Source organism: Muntiacus reevesi, chromosome 4 (assembly GCF_963930625.1).
Source record: "Muntiacus reevesi chromosome 4, mMunRee1.1, whole genome shotgun sequence".
In the NCBI taxonomy this organism is placed as follows: domain Eukaryota; kingdom Metazoa; phylum Chordata; class Mammalia; order Artiodactyla; family Cervidae; genus Muntiacus; species Muntiacus reevesi.
Window position 1 is genome coordinate 86,077,079 of NC_089252.1, and position 20,046 is coordinate 86,097,124.

Here is a 20,046-nt window from a genome sequence, read left to right on the forward strand (position 1 = left end):
AAGAAAGTCAACCCTGAATATTCATTGGAAGGACTGTTGCTGAAGCTGAAACTCCAATACTTTGGCCATCTGATGTGAAGAACTGACTTATTGGAAAGACCTTGATGCTGGGGAAGATTGAAAGTGGGAGGAGAAGGGGACGACAGAGGATGAGTTGGTTGGATGGCATCACTGACTCGATGGACATGGGTTTGAGTAAACTCTGGGAGTTGGTGATAGACAGGGAGGCCTGGCATGCTGCAGTCCATGGGGTCGCAAAGAGTTGAACATGACTGAGGGACTTAACTGAACTGAACTGAAGAATTTAGCCTAAAGATTTAGACTAAAGGCTGATTTTGTGTTAAGGAAATTTGTAATTCACATGTGTCACAGATACAGGTATCAATGTATCACAGATCTGCTGGTGTTCTGCAAAGAGATCCATCTCATGGAATGGTCAAACTTCTGCCAATGCTGATATTTTGAAATGCTCTTGAATCCCCTCTTAAAAATAACATTAAGCATAGAAAACTTCCTTAGATATCTGGGTAATAAACAGCCCACCAAAAGCTCAATTTTTTTTTTAAATGATTCTGGTCACTATTCTAACGAGTCATTAAAATTCAGAAAGGGAACTTTGCTTCAGCACCCAATTTATAAACTAGATTACTAATAAAGTGTTGTTTTAAAGTGCTCTTCATGTGTGGCTTTAGGAAAACAACTCCTGTGTAGTATTTTTATTCTCAGTACTGCAAAGGAGTGTGTGTAATGTAGATGGCCAAGATCCTCCAAATTGTCCAAAGAGAAATAGCCACCCAATAATAATGAATGCTTCTACTGTGAGAAAGGGAAAGATACAAGCAACTGAATGAAGAGTTCCAGAGAATAAAAAGGAGAGATAAGAAGCCCTTCTTAAATGAACAGTGCAAAGGAGTAGAGGAAAACAATAGAATGGGAAAGACTAGAGATCTCTTCAAGAAAGTTAGAGATGCTAAGGGAATATTTCATGTAAGGATGGACATGATAAAAGCCAAAAACGATAAGGACCTAACAGAAGTAGAGAAAATTAAAAAGAGGTGGCAAGAATACACAAAACTATACAAAAAATGTCTTAATAATCTGGATAACCACAATGGTGTGATCATTCACCTAGATCCTGGAGTGTGAAGTCGAGTGGGCCTTAGGAAGCATTACTATGAACAAAGCTAGTGGAGGTGATGGAATTCTAGCTGAGCTATTTAAAATCCTAAAAGATGATGTCATTAAACTGCTCTACTCATTATGTTGGAAATGTGGAAAACTCAGCAGTGGCCACAGGGCTGGGAAAAGTCAGTTTTTATTCCAATCCCAAAGAAAGGCAATGCCAAAGAATCTTCAAAGTACCGGACAAAATTGTTCTCATTTCACATGCTAGCAAGATTATGCTCAAAGTCCTTCAATTTAGGCTTCAACATTATGTGAACCAAGAATATCCAGATGTACAAACTGCATTTAGAAAAGGCAGAGGAACCAGGGATCAAACTGCCAACATTCGTTGGATCATGGAGAAAGCAAGAGAATTCCACAGAAACATCTACTTCTGCTTCATTGACTACATTTAAACCTTTGACTGTGTGGATTATAGCAAGCTATGGAAAATTCTTCAAGAGATGGGGATACCAGACTACCTTACCTGTCTTGGGAGAAACCTGAATGAATGAGGGCCAAGAAGCAACAGAATTGGACATGGAACAGTAGACTGGTTCCAAATTGGAAAAGGTGTGTGATGATCTGTTATACTGTCACCCTATTTACTTAACTCTGTGTAGGGTATACATGCGAAGTGCTGGACTGGATGAATCACAAGCTGGAACCAAGATTGCTGGGAGAAATGTCAACAACCTTAGATATGCAGGTGATACCAATCTAATGGCAGAAAGTGAAAAGGAACTAAAGAGCCCTTGATGAGGGTGAAAGAGAAGAGTGAGAAAGGTAGTTTGAAACTCAGCATTAAAAAAACTAAGATCATGGCATATGGTCCCATCACTTTATGGCAAATAGAAGGAAAAAAAGTGGAAGCAGTGACAGATTTTCTTCCGTTGGGCTCCAGAATCACTGCGGATGGTGACTGTAGCCACGAAATTTAAGACACTTGCCCCTTGAAAGTTATGACATTATACAGAGCAAAGTAAGTCAGAAAGAAAAACACCAATACAGTATATTAATGCATATATATGGAATTTAGAAAGATGGTAATCTTTATGATGACCCTATGTGCAAGACAGCAAAAGAGACACAGATGTTAAGAACAGACTGTTGGGCTCTGTGGGAGAAGGTGAGGATGGGGTGATTTGAGAGAATAGCATTGGAACATGTATATTAACATATGTGAAATAGATCGCCAGCCCAGGTTTGATGCATGAGACAAGGTGCTCAGGGCTGGTGCACTGGGATGACCCTGAGGGATGGGATGGGGAGGGAGGTGAGAGGGAGATTCAGGATGGGGAACACATTATACCCATGCTGATTCATGTGAATGTAGGGCAAAACCACCACAATATTGTAAAGTAATTAGCCTCCAATTAAAAGAAAAAGAAAAAAAAAGTTATGACAAACCTAGACAGTATATTAAAAAGCAGAGACATCATTTTGCTGACAAAGGTCTGTATAGTCAAATTGTTACATATGGATGTGAGAGGTGGACCATAAAGAAGGCTAAGTGCCAAAAAATTAATGCTTTTAAATTGTGGTGCTAGAGGAGACTCTTGAGAGTCCCTTGCCTGCAAACAGGTCAAACCAGTCAATCCTAAAGAAATCAACCCTTAATATTCATTGAAAGGACTGATGCTAAAGGTGAAGCTCCAGTACTTTGGCCACCTGATGCGAAGAGCTGACTCATTGAAAAAGACCTTGATAATGGTAAAGATTGAGGACAGGAGCAGAAGGATGTGGCAGAGGATGAAATGGTTAGATAGCATCACCAACTCAGTGGACATGAATTTGAGCAAACTCTGGGAAATAGTGGAGGACAGAGGAGCCTGGCGTGCTGCAGTTCATGAGTTCTCAGAGTCAGAGGTGACTTTGTGACTGAACAACAACTACTGTAAAAACATAATGACGGTATCATTCAATTAGCTTATAAGAATAAGCTCCTATTTTCACAAAGTGAATTATTTTTCAGTTAGATATGCATATTCCAGTTGGAGATAGAATATTTGCTTATAGATTTATCCTGAGAATGACTATGTTCTTTCTTTTGATCCTCTATTAACATTTTGTAAGTTAAAGCCATTTGCAGTGAACCATAAACACACTCATTTCCTTTCAAATACTAATTTATCAAATTATCCAATGTATACAATATGATAGGGATGCTTAGGCGGTAAATATATGTTGAATATAGTCATTGTCTTCTAAAAGTTTAAAGACTGGTGATGGAGGAGTTATGAGTGAAAAATAAGTGAAGGTAATATGTAGTACACTAAGGAAATTGTGATGAATAAAACATAGAAAATTGTTCTAATAATTCACAATGGGAAAAGATTGCTACTAAATGTTTCCATGGAGGAAGAAATAATGAAATAATTTGTGACTTTCTTTAGACTTCCTAAATGACTGTAGCTTTCTCATGTTGTTGTTTTTTAGTCGCTAAGTCATGTCTGACTTCGTGACCCTGTGGACTGTAGCCCACCAGGCCCCTCTGTGCCTGGGATTTCCCAGACAAGAATGTTGGAGTGGGTTGCCATTTCCTTCTCTGTGTTATCTTCCCAGACCAAGGATCAAACCCACATCTCCTGCATTGCCAGTCACATTCTTTACCACTGAGCCACCCTGGGTAGCCTGTAACTTCTCATGCATATCAGTAAGATATTCTTCAGGATAGTGCTACCAAAATTCTAGAGAGATATAACTCATCCTTACTAACCCTTAGGTATATTATTTATAATCTGTATCCATATTAAAAGTAGCAATAATGTTCAGATGAGTACAATTTTTTATTCAGTATTAAATATTCACTTAGAGTTACGTAACTTGGTGGATGCAAAGTGTCTAGAGTAGGGCCGGATACTCAATGTTTATTTTTTTCTTTGTTAACTTTTGAGACTGTGCATGTGTTTATATGAAGTATTTATGATGAAGGATTTTTCTCCATATTATACAGAACTGAGGAACTATGTTTTTCAGAGTAAAATTTATTTCCTTCATTTGACTACCAGCAGGACACAATACTTTTTGTTCTTCCCAAGCCTACAGATACAGTGATTTCACAGATTTGGAGAAGGCTCACTTGTCATCACTACATCTTGGGACCACAGAAACTCCATGTTGAATGTGGTTTGTTCTTTTCCTTCATTGCCAAGATTCTTAAGTGAAGGAAATGAAAAAAATACCTTGCAATCATTACAGTTTTACTCCCCTCCCACAAAATAGTAATCTTGGACTCTGGGGACAAGAAAGGATGCTTCTAGACCATGGATTATCAAATTGTAGAAAATGAAATAGAATAGAATTATGATTCAGCATGCAGTAAGAATTAGTACTATTTCAAGAAACTTTTTAATCAGTTGTGTATGTGAGTATATACACATGCACACAGTATCTACAATAAATCATGATAAAAAGTGAATCTAAGTTGTAGGTCAAGTGAAAAATAATTTGAAAAATTATTTAACTATTCATGTTTCTACAACTCTGAAACTCACCCAAGAATACCCCATAGTTCCAGATACACAGTTTTGGGAGTTGCTGTTCATTGTCTTGCTTTCTTTGATCTCTGTACCTCCCCGATAACCCAATTTAATTCCCCACTTATGGTCTAGAAATATAAAAGCAAGTCCCAGTTTGGGAAAAGAAGTGGGAAGAGGGAACTAGGTGGTATCTCATATGCTCAGTTGTTTACAGACACAGTTCCTGTTTCTGCTTGCTGATGTGCAGGCAAGAAAAGAATTTTCTCTCTTCTACTTTATGAGATTACAGCTGCAAGAATACTACAAAATGCAATCGCTGGTTTGTATTACTTCTTAATAGTTTCTCCATTATAAACATTTTATAATAGGGATTTTTTATTGTATAATTATTTTTTCATAGAAACAATAGCCTTCAACTAGAGTTTGATATGAAATATCCTTATTAAAATACACAAAGAGAATCATGCCTGAGCCCCAGAGAGCCTTGACCCAATCTCTTTGGTAAAGAATAGAAACCACAAATACAACCAACTCTATTGAACTCTCCAAGAGAAGTTTACTAAAGAAATGTTTTGGTTTTTTTAAAAATTGATTAATGAAATAATGAAGTCTTTTCAATTCAACATGGTTGGAGAGAACCTTGTGAATTTGCATACTTCAAAGATATTCAGTGGAAGTTGGTATAATAGAAAGCAGGGATATAAGTGGTTTTTTTTTTTTCCATTTTGAATAAATGAGCCATAGATTGTGTACTCCTGAGTGTATTGTACACATTGCATGCTGTATCTTTCAATAGCATTGTAACATATTTATCATGTTGAGTTGCTATCAAGCCATCTATCAAGAAAGGTATAATTATGGACTGGGTATTATGGAAATATGTCAGAGAGATTCAAAAGCACTAGAACTCACATTCATAAAAAGACAATAGTGCATTTAAATGAAAAAAGGGACAGTATTATGAAAACATTTTAATCTGCAAAGACTTCAACTTATCTCCTATATGTTTGTTTTGTTTGCAGTACATTATTTCTTGTCATGACTCTAAATTGTTTAAACATCTTTCAAACGTAAAGAACATTCCACAAATCAGAAATACAGCCATTGGATTAAAAGCATCAAGATGAAATATCAGATACTCTCAGAAATATACCCAAGTTCTCTAATATTACTTAGCTATGTTCTATATTGAATATTAATCCATCCAGTGAAATAGATGCTATCTTCCATCAAAATCTGTGATTGGTTTACTGAAGTGCCAAAATCCAGATATTTAACCTTAAACATGACTGTTATGTACATAAATGTGTCTGAGTATGAGCCTTATTACTTTTTTTTTAGGGAGGTTTCAATGAGAGGAAAAATGCAATTTTTGGCTAAAAAACTTTTTCCTGTATTGAAAGGGATCTGCCACTTTATGGAAGAACATTCATTTATGTGAACATTTATTTCTAGTACTTGTAAAACTCAAGCAGCTGCTTTCAGTTCTAATTCTCTAACTATTGAGCACTGCTTCCCTTGCAGTTTTTCCATTTCTGGGTATGAATGAAGCATGAAGTAAAGATTGAGCAAATCATGTAGTAAGCTGTTAACTTACAATTTAAAGAATTTTTATCAGTTTCTCTGTAATGCTGTACTACACCAAATATATGTCATGCTCCAACATTTTTCCTTTTAACCTAATTGCTTGATAGCATTTCCAATATAGAAAATGGATGAATTAGCTATTCTTCATAAGCATTTTATTGGCCTTTCTCATCTAAAGTATGCTGTATTGTCTTCCCCCCCTTTTTTTTAGTGTGTAGGTGACAGTAAATTCAGCTGCAGGTGACAGCAATGCATTAAAGGTTTATTTTTCCAACACATAATGTTTAGAGTTAATGTAGTTCATATTGATTCAAGAGCTCAAGGATGTGAGGGCTCTTTTCTAGAAGATCCTAGCAGATTTTCCTCTACCTGTTGTGGCTCAGCTGGTAAAGAATCCGCCTGCGATGTGGGAGACCTGGGTTCAATCCCTGGGTTGGGAAAAGCCCCTGGAGAAGGGAAAGGCTACCCACTCCAGTATTCTGGCCTAGAGAATTCCATGGACTATATAGTCCGTGGGGTTGCAAAGAGTTGGACATGACTGAGCAACTTTCACTTCACTTGTTACTGGTTGAATTGTATTGCCTGAATATTTGTGTGTTGAACCTGTAATCCTTAGGACCTCAGAACGTGACCTTATTTGGACACAGGATCATTGCAGATATCATTTTTGAAGATGAGATCATCAGGGCGGACCCTAATCCATTATGACTGTATCCTTATTAAGGAGGGAGTATTAGAATTCAGGCATAAAGATGCTCACAGAGGGAAGATGTGGTGAAGAGACACAGGGAGAAGGTGGCCACCGGCAAGCCAGGGAGACAGGCCTGGAACTCATCTTAGGGCCTTCCGGAGAATTGAACCCTGCCTACACCTTGATTTCAAAATTCTAGTCTCTAGACTGTGAGATGGAGAAGGCAATGGCACCCCACTCCAGTACTCTTGCCTGGAAAATCCCATGGACGGAGGAGCCTGGTGGGCTGCAGTCTATGGGGTCGCGAAGAGTCAGACACGGCTGAGCGACTTCACTTTCACTTTTCGCTTTCATGCGTTGGAGAAGGAAACGGCAACCCACTCCAGTGTTCTTGCCTGAAGAATCCCAGGGATGGGGTCGCACATAGTCGGACACGACCGAAGTGACTTAGCAGTAGCAGCAGCAGACTGTGAGATGAGTTAAGTTCTGTTTCTTAAGCAACCTAGTTTGTGGTACTCTGTTATGGCAGACCTAGCAATCTAATATACCCCTTTGTGGGTGGTACTGGTCTCATAAATTAATCCCCGCTGTTTACCCTGCTCCCCAGGCAGAAACTGCAGAGATCTGGGAAGGTAACATATCTGGTGCTTCTCATATCTCAGGTGAAAGGCAGGTTCTGTTGGCAGGGAAAACAGTTACGGAAGAACTGTTCCGTAGACAACCGACAGTATCTGCCACAGTTAGTTTTTCATGTGGTGCGCATGTCTGGCATTCAGATATTTGTTAAAGAAATAAATCATCATACTGAAATTGTTGGCCTTTCCTGACTTTGGAAGAATATTAATGAAATTGTATTTCAATCATTTCTTGCCTTTTTTTCCCTAGCATTTTCTAACTGTAAGCCAGCAATGCCAAAATCAATGGAGATGTCCCACTGCTACAAAGCTTTTCTTTCCATCTTAAATTTCTTTTCCTGTGGAATAGTAGGGCTTGTTATATAGATCCCATATCATTGGTGGCATTTATTTTTTTTTCTTTCTTTGACTTGCACTAGACATCCTTCTGTTTGGGTTGAGTATCTCTTTTAAGTACATTGAATATTCCTTTCTAGATCCACTGTCTCTTAAATTCTTCCTTAAATAGCACTACCATCCTAGCTCCCTTTTGGATTGACCTTCTTCGTTTCCTCCTGTTTTGTGCTGTGTAGCTATGCTGCAAGTCTGCAAGAGGAAATGGGGAATATGCTTTCCTTTTCTGTGTGAATTTCAGGAGTAACATTGCAGTCTTTTAGGATTTTCATTTCTTCTAGTAAAAGTAATGCAACTGCCTGCAATCCTTTGTCTGTTTCTCTCTGTCATTCTTCATAAAAATTGTATAGCGTATGACCGTTAGAATTGATTTGCCACAGTTTGATCTTTTAGTGACATTACCTTAGGAGCTCATAAAGCTTGTACTTACATTCAAAGGCAGTTATTCCTCGTAGCCTCTGGGTGTTTGGGGGGAAAAAAAAACACTTCAGTATTGGAGTTTTCGACTTATTAGTCCTGTTCGGAAATGTTATATGCCCTTTATTTTAGGTTGCAAACTTAAAATGGAGCTTGGGAGCCAGGCCAACATATCAAAAAATGCCCCTGTCACAAAAAGTAAAGTTTAGCATCAATCTAAATGTTACATTGAATCCCTTTAGTTAGGCATGAAGCCCCCTTCTGTTTTCAGTCAAACTGCTTTCTGCTGCTTACGAGTATCTGTGTGAATAGTCAAGGTTTTGTACTTTGGAGGATCAAAATTAGCTTTGAAGAAACTGTTGGATAATTTCCTTTAGGTTAGTGAAGACCTCAGAATTTTTTTTCCTTTTAAGCTTATATTGCTAGCAGGAGACTAGAATATTATAACCCAGCATCTCTCATCACCGATTTTATTCCGGGGAAACAAGATTGAGTGGCCTATGTCTCTTTTCTGAATGTAAAGCATGAACCAACCTGTCATGTTTGATTATTATTTGCACTTACATTTTAGGAGTCGTTGGAGACTCCGGAATGGCTGCTGGTGGTCTGAAATGCCTTTAGGAGCCTTAAATTTCAGATGTGTCTGGTATGTGCCTCAGAGGCTGTTAACTCTAGTGTGTCGTCAGGAAATGTTGTGTGCTCAATTGCTCAGTCGTGTCCAACTCTTTGTGACCCTGTGGACTGTAACCTGCCAGGCTCCTCTGTCCGTGAGGTTTCCCAGGCAAGACTACTGGAGTGGGTTGCCATTTCCTTCTCCAGCAGGTCTTCCTGACCCAAATATTGAACCCATGTCTCCTGCACTGCAGGCAGCTTCTTTACCGCTAGCACCACCTGGGAAGACCATCATCAGGAAATACTGAAGCTGACAAAGCAAGTTGATGGTTACTTTTCACCTTTGACCCTATTTAGAACGGTGTGGTTTAATGGAAGGAGAAACAAACCAAGAATATGACCACTGGGCTGTGATCCTAGGTTTGTCAGCCAAAAACTGTGTTGCCGTGGTTGGTTATTTAACCTCTCTGGGTCTCATTTCTTCTGGGGAGGCTAAACAACTATAATGTGAGAATATAAGCTCTGGAATTAAAACCTTAGCTTTATCATTCACCAGCTGTAACATAATATCTGTCTTATGTTGAGTTATTGTGAGAATTTCTTCACCTTAATCATCCACTCGGCAGACAGATATTGAATAGCTGCCATGCTCAGAGTTGGAGGAGCAGCAATGAATTAGATACAAAATAAATGGCAAGCACTTATATAAATGTGTCTAATATTTTTAGATGGTGAGATACATAGCTGATGTCTGTGACTGGTGGAAGTGAGGGGTGAGTCATGACATAGTTGGGGGAGGGGCAGTCTTATTTAAGCTGAGAAGATGACATTTATGCTGAGTTCTAAATGACAAAAGGAAACCAGAACACAAGAATAAGAAGGAAGGTCAACCCAAAGTTCAGTGTGTCTTGAGAGCCAAAGACAAGGATGATGGTGCAACTGGACCTCAGAAAGTAGGCAGTGGGTCAAATGCAGCCTGGAAATAAGGGAGACAAGGCTTGTAAATGGCCGAGTACAGTGCCTGGCTCATAAATGCTAGCAAATTAGCTATTATCACCCCTCTTTCAAAAGGGTCTCAGAAAGAAATGCTTCTAATTATTTAATACTGTCACCTTAAATTAACAGTAGTCTCTAGAGAAGAATTAGAACATCATTTGGGAATTTGACTTTTACTAAATTGTGATGAATGTTTGTGTTTTCATTGTGGTCACTTGTAGGAAAATTCTTTAAAAACACCGCTATTTATCTTTCTTTAGCAGTATGTCTTTGTTGGTTATCTGTTTTAAATATAACAGTGTGTACATATCAATCCTAAACTCCCAATCTATTCTTACCCTTCTTCACCCTAGTAACTGTAAGTTGATTCTCTAAAAACACCTGTCTTTTTCATTGAAATCACCCTTTTAATCTATATCCGATTTTCCTTTTGTTGGTTTCCTTCCCCACCTTACCTGTTGGTTTCAAACGTACACTGTTATGTTAATATATTATTGCTTCCAAGCCCTGTGAACATCAGTTGGTCAGGACAACAGTGCTATACCATCTCCTAAATAGATAAAATACATGCCACTCAAAATATTCATTGCGCTAGAAAAAATACTATGAAAAAAATCTATCTTTGTAAATATTTACAGGCAGACATTGTAACAGAAATATATTCAAATTTCTAAGACAATAAATATTATTAATGATACACTGTTTTTGTTGGTTTTTTTTTTTTTTTTTACTTTTATGCAATAAACTGAGGGAGGAAAATTCAAGAAAATGTCAGCATTGGCTCTTTTTAATTAAGAACTATCTGTTTAGTACCTGTTTCAAAATCCCTTTCTTCAGGAGATTGTCCAAAGGAAAAGTAAGACGTTTTTCCCCCTTGTGACATTTCCCCTTATATGTAAATAAAAACCAGGGACTTCTGAGGACTTTCTTAAATCATCGTGGGCCATAGTAAGGTTAACTGTGTGGTGATGTTTCAGTGGAAAAGTGCTCAGAGTTAGCCAGAGTTTGAAGTTTGACTGCACAGTCCCCAGACTGCCATTTCTATCATCAGTTGCACATTCTGAAAAGCTGTGTGTACTTGCATGTTTCATATACCCACTCTTAGGCTCAACACTTCTCTTCTGTACACTGGGAATAATTACAGTACTTACCTCACAAAACATTGTGAAAGTTAAAGAACAGATGTGGACACATAGAATTCACATGGTGGTTTTCATTGCAGCTTTTTCGTCATTTCAATGATTATTTTCAGTAGTGTGTTATTTTACCATTCCTGTTAATATGGGAAATTTTTTGTTAGTGTTATAATGTTATTACTACTTACGTAGCCTAAATTGTTTCTAGGGTTTTTTTTAATGCTTTTCCATCTCATTTTCTTTGTCATCTCTTCAGGGGTTCTCTTTGTCTCTTAGTCTGGTTATTTATTTATTTTTTTCCTGCAGTTTTACTGAGCATTTCAAGACAGGAGTAAGGAGTTTGGTTGTGTTTTATTTTTTCCTGTGAGGGCGTTTGTCTTCAGAATGCTCTGCCAATGATTATACAATTGCAGTGGCATAAGCTGTTAGTGATGGCATTACTTCTTTCCTATTTAAATTCATCATACAAAGACACAGGTTTCTAGTTGTGTATATGTGGAAATTCTCAGAAAGTTCAAGTTCTCTTAACAAAAGTAAAAGCACTTTTTAAAGGGCACTTGTTCAGTGTTGTATCCTTCTTTTCAATTTGCTAGTAATCCAATGGAAATCCTACCAAATATTGAGCGTTTTGAGGTTGGAATGCAAAATAACATTGTCAACACTCAGATTTGCATGCATGGCAAGTTTTATGAGAAAGACAATACTCAGGGAATCAAGTGATTTTGAATACAGCTTTAGTTTTGTAAAGAGGCTTATGACAGAAAGACCTCCTAGACCAGGTAATTAACCAATGATAGTTTAGGTAGAATTTATGTTATAAAAAGTGATTAGTATAGCCTTATTTATTCTTTTAAGTAATCTTATTAATATGGCAGTGGTTTTGAGAGTAGTTTTCATTCTCTTAGAAGTGTTACTAGGATGCAAGGACAGCTTCAGTGATGCCTTGTAAACAACGCAGTGCCTGCAGAGCATCTTTGTGGATAAAGGAAGAGTCTGTCCACAAAGAGCCTACATCTTTGTGGATAAGGGAAGAAGCAGTGTCTGCTTCCCTTGTTTTTAAAATAGCACTAGAGACACTGGTTGGTTGCTTTTCTTCTTTAATTCTAGAATGCAGCTGGTACAGTACCTTTTACTTATTATGATTATTTTTTGGATGTCTTCTACCCATATAGGTGAGCTGCTCTTACAGGGCCCAGTGTTTGTCAAAGAACCCAGCAACAGCATTTTTCCCGTTGGCTCAGAGGATAAAAAAATAACTTTAAATTGTGAAGCACGAGGCAGCCCTTCACCTCATTACAGGTACAGTGGGAAGTTTGAAAATCCATATAAAGAAAAAGCAGTTTGGCAACTGTGAACTTATTTTTTTTGTTTCAGTATACTTATGCTATCAGTAAGTTATAGTACACGAAGCTATAGTTGTCTGCTATATTCAACAGTCATCCCTAAACATTTGGGTTCATATTTTGTATATTTGATTGTTCACTTTACAGTAAGAATTCTTGATTAAAGAAAACATGATAGAATCTCTTAAATAAGCAATGTCTTTTCACTGATTTGTGGTAGAAATTAATGTATAAATTTGGATTTACATGTAGTCTTTGGGAACATATCCATTGTGCGGATGAAATTAAATATGTTGTAAAAGTATGTAGCAGTCACAGTTTTAGAAAAAGGTAACAGCGTCTATCCTTCTTCCTTTATTATTTTACTGAGTATGTGTTAGAAGGTTCATACAGTGTAGAAGAATAAAATACATCCCTACTAAAGTCATACTAACTATTCTTGAAGAGAAAATAAGTTGTATTTTTTTCATGTGAAAGTATCAATTTTTCAAATAATATAAATAATAACTTGTTCACTAGAAACCTTCTAACAACACAGAAAGGTATAAGGAAAAAAAGAAAAAAAAAACTGAACTCTCATCACCTTAAGATAAAAATATAATATTTGGGGAGGTGATGATAGTTTATTTGGATGTGATGGATATATACTTTATTAAATAATACAGGATTAGCGATTTTTACTTTTAGGGTTCTCGGGGGACCCACTTTAATGAAGAGATGAATTATTTATAAACAGGATATGGTGCTTTTATTTAAATGGTTATGAGAAAGTGCCTGAGGCACCTTGAAAACAGCATGCTCTTGACTACTGCAAGCGTTTGTTTCAAGCTCCCTGTTTACAATCTCCTTCGCTTGGCAAAACCTTTTCTATAACCTGAGGAACAAGCAGACTTCAGCCTTTGTTAATGAAATTCTTAGTGTTTTGAGTAGCGATGTAGATCTTACTGAACTCCTATTGTTCTCTTAACCCATGTTGATAATAGCAGCCAACAATCATTGTTAACTTGGGTCAACCTTGGGTTAGAAAGTAGACCTTTGTGTTTTTGCATTTGCAAGTAAAGGTCAGTTTCTGTCAGCAGTATTCAACAGCGTATATATTGAGCACCTGTTGAGTATTTTCAGCACAATAATTGTAATGATCCAGGTTACTGGTCAGAATTGGCTAAGATGATAGAAGATTTTCTTCTCTCTGCCTCTTCCTTAACCTATAGAAATGAGAAAAGTTGTTAACATGATTTAAAATAAAACAAGAAACTATTTTGTGAGCTTGGTCAGTTAATCAGACATAATACATACAACAGGTGGAAATGTTTTCTTCTTTGGAGGGAAGATTAACAGATCCACTTAATAGGACATTATCTTGGAAACATTTTCACCAGCGTTTTTGTAGAACTTCTAACACTTTCTAAATGCATCTGTTTGTTTCTTCCAGAAATAGAAGATTATCCTTTTAGATATGACTGTAAATATTTTAAAGAATCCATGTGAATGACTCATGCGTGGGCTGGTTTTTTTTTTTTTTTTTTTGGTTGTTGTCAGTAAAGTTATTTCCTGGCATTTTATCTTGCGAATAATTTGGTGATGAATGTGTTCAGCTGAAAACTTGTCAAGATATAAGATATAGTCATATAGGATTTTATTTTAGATGAATAGATTAATTATGTTGGTAAAGTTTAATCAAATAGTAAGAAGTCTTGAGCTTAGAAATTCAAAAATATCTTTTTGTTGTGCTTATTTATTTATCAGGTACTTGTTTTAATTCCAGTGTATTACAATTAGAGTGAATACAATTAAAGTACCAGGTATTTACAAAATGCTATTGTATAGACATGATATATATGTTTAAATAAACTGATAACGTATAAAATGTTGATAAAGTTTGGCCATTTGCACAGTACATTTTATGTTTTATTATATGTCCTAAGATACTGTATGTTGCATTTAAAAACAAATCTGTACCTGAAAATAGGAGATGTGTGACTGAAATTAATCAGTTTAAGTTTGATAAATGATGAAATTTTACATGCTAGGTATTGTTTTAAAATATTTGGTTTATAGGCAAATAGAAAACACTTTCATTATAGCTCTAAAGATACTCTGAAGTTAAGACTTCTGATCAGTATAAAATTTCACTTTAGAGTTACTAGAAATTGAGACCTGGAAAAAGCATGAGGAAACCTCTTTTCACTGTGAAAATATTAGGCTTTCCTATAATAAGCAATGATTCCTTATTATCCATGTTATCTGAATAAGTAATTAAGCTGATGAGTAGGTGGGATTATAGACTACAGTGGGTTGTAATTATAACCTCATCTACTTAGACACTACCTTCACTTATGGCCTGATTTTTCTCCTAGTTTTTTATTTTAATAGTCAACCAAGTAATATCCTGCATTATTCCTTTACCTGTTTCAGAAGAAAATACACTTGCTGGCTCTTATTTTCTTCTATCCTTTAAAAATTATGAATAAATAGTACAAATAGGTAAAAACTTTGAAAGTGAAAGAAAGTGTTAGTCGCTCAGTTGTGTCCAACTCTTTGCCATCCTATGGACTGTAGCCCTCCAGGCTCCTCTGTCCATCAAATTCTCCAGGCAAGAATACTGGAGTGGGTAGCCATTTCATTCTTCAAGGGATCTTCCCAGTCCAGGGATTGAACCCGAGTCTCCTGCATTACAGGCAGATTCTTTACCATCTGAGCCATCTAACATGGGGATTTTTTTTTTTTTACATTAAGTTAGAGAAAGGATATGTTTTTGTAAATATTTATAAATACAAGCACATAGATAAGAAAGAGAGAGAAGGGAAGGAGGGAGGAAAGAATGAGGGGAGGGAGGAAGGGAGGGTAAAAGAAAGATATCAAGGAGGAAAATTAACAGTTCATGTGAAAATGTAAATTAAAGGCAACACAAACACATTCTCTAAGATTCAGAGTAAAGTCTAAGAGTCTTATAAAGGTATATCCTTTTGAAAGCCCAGATCCTTTCTTGTAGACTGAGGCAAACTTTTCTGATGAGAGATCTTGTCTTTGTTATTATCCCACTGGGTAAAAAGAACTCTTAATTGGCCATATTAGAAATCCAAAAGTTCAGAAATTCTCAAGAGAAATTACTCATCTTAGGGTTTAATTGAGAATTTTATTCTTTCTTTTGCATCTTCCCGCCTGAGCCCCAAAGCCTGTATTTAAAGGTTAATTAGTATTCAGTCTTGTCGTAATTGCCGATGGTGCTGAAAGAGGTTGCCCTGAGGAAGTATTAATAACATTTTTTAAGTGGGAAGGATTTTCTCTGACTTCTCATAGGGTTAAATATGCCCATCATTTGCTAAGATGAAAGACCCCAAATAGGAAGTTCCCTGGTCACTTCAACTAATGCCATTCAGCATTACAAGCGATCACATATTGGATTGACCAGGGTATAATATGCAAATATCAGTGGGGACCAGGCAGGTAATAAACTAAAAGAAGTGGCCCTTAATAACATGTAGACACATTGAATCACGACGAGAGACTGTCCCACATTTACCCAGAAGTCCATCCATTGGTCACGATTGCTTCTGAGCCCTGACCAATTGTTATCATCCAGGAATCCTGGTCCACTACTACAAAACCTTTTCAAGAGATGTTTAAAATTGAGAAATTTCCCTTTTTTGAATCTCTGTATTTCTAATGTTGACTCTCACTTTTTAAACATGGTAAAGGCCAAAGATGATAAGCCTTAAATGTGAATACGGGCCATGTGGGTTTTGTGTTTACAACATTTAGTCTGGCTCAAGACTTAACAGGCTGTGCTGTCCAGTATGGTAGCCAGTAGCCAAATGTGTCCGCGTATATTTAAATCAATTCAACTAGGAATTAAATTCCTCACTCATAGCAGCCTCGTTTCAAGTGCTCAGTAGCCACACATAGCTGATAGCTGCTGTATTGGACACAGAAATGGACATTTCTGTGCTTGCAGAAAGTTTTGTTGGACAGCAATGCTCTACTTTTTTCCTTGTTGGATCCACAGCTCTTTTCTATAAATGTTCTTCTGTTTTATTCTCAGCACAAGGAAGCAACCAGAATATAATTCTCTTCCAGCTTTATATAATAAATAAGTAAGCACTTTTAATGAAGTACAGGGGAGGACTCTTGGATATACACCTTGTAAGGACTACATAACACTGCAAAATGCAGATTTTCAGGCAACAGTTTCTCCCTGTTAAGTAGGGTTTGTTGTAATGGAGTTGACTTACATGTGTTTAATTTACTGGAATTCCACTAACTGCATCCAGTATAAGAAAGAAAAAGTAATAATAATAATGGACTAATTTCTGCTCATCATTTATCCAGGGAGTAAATGTAAGGTGTTTACTTGTTATCTGAAAACACACATCCTTGAGGACACAAAAATGTAATACTATACATGGGACCACATACAGTTTACAGGGTAGAGCATACATAGTGTATGTATTATGCATAGTATGTGATACATTATATTAATACGATATGACATGTATTTAGTATATTTTTGATTATATGCAGTCTCTCCCTTTATTCTTCTAAAGTCTGTTGGTCCTAAGAAGATACAGTGCATTCTGCCAGGTTACTAGGCTCAAGTCTGTGTTTATCCTCAAGCTCAACTTCCCTTGGCATCCCGACTTCTCTAGCTGATGAGCTCTGGTCCCCAAACACACAGTCAGTTTTACTAAGAGCAGTGAAATGTTTACATGGTTGAAATGATTGCAAACACTAAGTGGAAAGAATTTCTGTGGTGCCTGATGGCAAGTAGAGGTAGGCATTTTAAACTTGACTATGCTCCTCTCTCTCCCATGAAGCCTTCCTGATACCCTCAGAGTTGGGTTCCATGCTCCCACCATGCAGTACCTATTGTACCTATGCCTTCCTGGATTATGAAGTTTACTTAAATGAAGTATACTTGCCTGGTTGAATGTAACTCCCTTAAGGTGAAGACAGTTCTTTCTTCATCCTTCATCCAAAATGCTTAGCAAATAGTGAAAGCTAAATGGGTAGCATGAATAAAGAAATGGGATGAAGTTAACTGGGAGGAAATAGACAGTTTGGGATTAGGTTTTATTTCAGGAGTCAGGAGTGTCATGAAGCATCACAGGAACAGAAGCAATCTATAGTTTCTTCTATAGGATATTTTTAAACTTGGATTGAGCCCTTCTTTTTGGCTCTTATGTTAATACAGATTGCCCTTGAAGTGGCAGAGATGACTGCCTAGGTCTACTTACATCCTCCACAGAATATTAACTGGAGAAGAGGAATTTTCCTATTAGTGTTACCAAAAGCTCTGAATGGTGTCAGAAAAACATGCAATAAAAACACAGCTAATACTGTCAGTAGTCAGAACCCAGGAGAAATGTAGAGGTTAGATTTTAGATATTAAAGATGGTAGTTGAAAAATTAACATATTTTTGTTGTGTTTTTGTCATGAGGCAAGAACACATACTGATCAAACACTGGTTCAATCAACTGGATCACAGTTGTATTCCTAACTAATTTCTAAGGCCTGAAGTGAGGAATGGTCTCAGTGGCCATGCCTGGGTCCTGGGAGGCATGGCCTCTCCAGAGGAGAATGAGAAAGATGCTGCCAGTAAAAGCTGAAATGGAAGCAGAGATGGCAGAAAGAGCAGCCATCTTCTTTGATTCTTCTCAGAATAATATTAAGATAACCACTGGTCAAGCTGAGCTAGACTTTACCTATATAAACCAAACAGTCAAATTGTTTTTAATCCCAGTGTAGGTCTAATCTCTTTTTATGTCTTTTTTATTATATATGATTAAAATTTATCAATGAGTGGGAATCTCTGTCATGAAACACATTTTAGAAACTTGATTTTTAAAAACACAGAATCACAATTTAACTCATTTGTATCTTCACTAATTATTGCTGAAGCCTAACTAGTTATTTTTGGATAAAGTATTGAATATGCAAATTCAGGCATTCATTCTTTCAAGGGCTGCAATTATTCTCATCACTTCAGTAAACATATTAACAAACATTGCATTTGAACACAAATGCATTTGCTTATTAACTTGAAAGCTGCATCTAAAACCACAAATTGCTTCTGTGATTAAATTCCTAATTTTCCTGTCAAACCCTAAATAAAGTATTGCCTGTTGATTTAGCAAGTGTTTAATGTGGGCGTATTTTCAAAACCCAGCCCCAGTTTCTTAAAGAATTTAGTAAATTATTTTGCCTTTTTCTTGGTTTTTCATCAAAGTCTAATATGTAACATTTGTTTTTCTCTGGAGTATTGTTTATGTTTCCATTTTCCTGACCAACCTTTATATGTTGATGTAGTTACCTTGAAGGATAATACAATCAACCGTGAGATGAATTGCATCCTGAGATCATTTTGAAACTACCTGATGTCATTCAATTTATTATCACTGAATTTTGTTAGTTTCGATTTCAAAGGGTGATATTCTCTAACCTTTTATTACAAAGTTTTAGTGGAACATCCTGGTTAGGATTTAGTGCCTTGAATTAAACTGACAACAAGATATATCTATGTTTATCTTCATGATTCTCATTCCATACTAGTGTAGTTTTGTGTAAAGAGGTTGCCATATCCAATAATAACTAGTATGATAAATCAATAATAACTAGATGGTAGTGAAAATAATTATACTTTCATTCCCTGTCTTTGAGATATTTATTGATAATATGGATGACCACAGTGAGAGGGATGACTGTATGGAGGCTAGGATGGCTAGGATAGAGGGTAAAGTAAGATTACTTCATTCAGGAAACTTCTGTGAGCACCAAGTATGCTCACCTTCCTGTTATGACTGTTGGTAGGAATTCAGCACTGATTGATAGGGTGCTTATATGGTTTGAAAAGTACCTTTCAAAACTTAGAATCTAGGCTATTTATGTTAATTTAACTCATTATTATATAAACTTCTGTTTGCACACAAGCATATACAGAATCTTACACATAGTTTGTATTGGAAGGCAGTGATTCATATACTCCCCATTATTGATGATTCTGTTATTTCTTAGAAGTCACAATTCCTGTTTCCATCATTTAAAAGTAATAACTGCCAGCTGAAATATCCCCACCTATGCTTTATACTTAAGATTCAAAAACTGTTAACTCAAGGGCCTCCTTAATATCTTAAAGAAATTGTAGGCCAATAACAGGTTCCTGTTGTATAGAATGTGTAAATGAAATTTAGAAATGGACCGATCCGTCAGCTGGCAGAATAAGTGGCCCAGGACTTCTTCTGGAACTGCAACTTCTTCCAGAACCCAAACCTTGAATTATTGACCTAGAAACAAATTCACATATAAGCTCCACACCAAGCAATTAAAGGGGTTGAGAGCCTATTGCTTGCGAATCAGAGTTGTGAAATAGGGATAATAAACCATTTCTCACTTGTGGATTCTAAAAGCAAATCCTAATTCATGTAGAATGAGCGTTTGAACGTTGAAAGCTGACAGTGAACTTACAAGATCATTCAAGAGCGTTACAAGATGATGATTATGCAAAGGTGCTTAATCTTGTGACATTTACCACTGAACTGAAGCTACAAGGTTAGTCTGCTTCTGGAGCACAGTGTAAATGTTATATGATTGAA

General features: G+C 36.6%; 1 protein-coding gene across 1 annotated transcript in view; it reads left to right on the forward strand.

The window, feature by feature from the left end:
- Positions 1 to 20,046, forward strand: part of CNTN3 (contactin 3) — a 392,050-nt gene that overhangs the window by 125,255 nt on the left and 246,749 nt on the right. Inside the window, exon 3 of the mRNA XM_065935286.1 lies at positions 12,286 to 12,412. Coding sequence (XP_065791358.1) covers positions 12,286 to 12,412 — 127 coding nt within the window. The remainder of the gene's footprint in view (positions 1 to 12,285; positions 12,413 to 20,046) is intronic.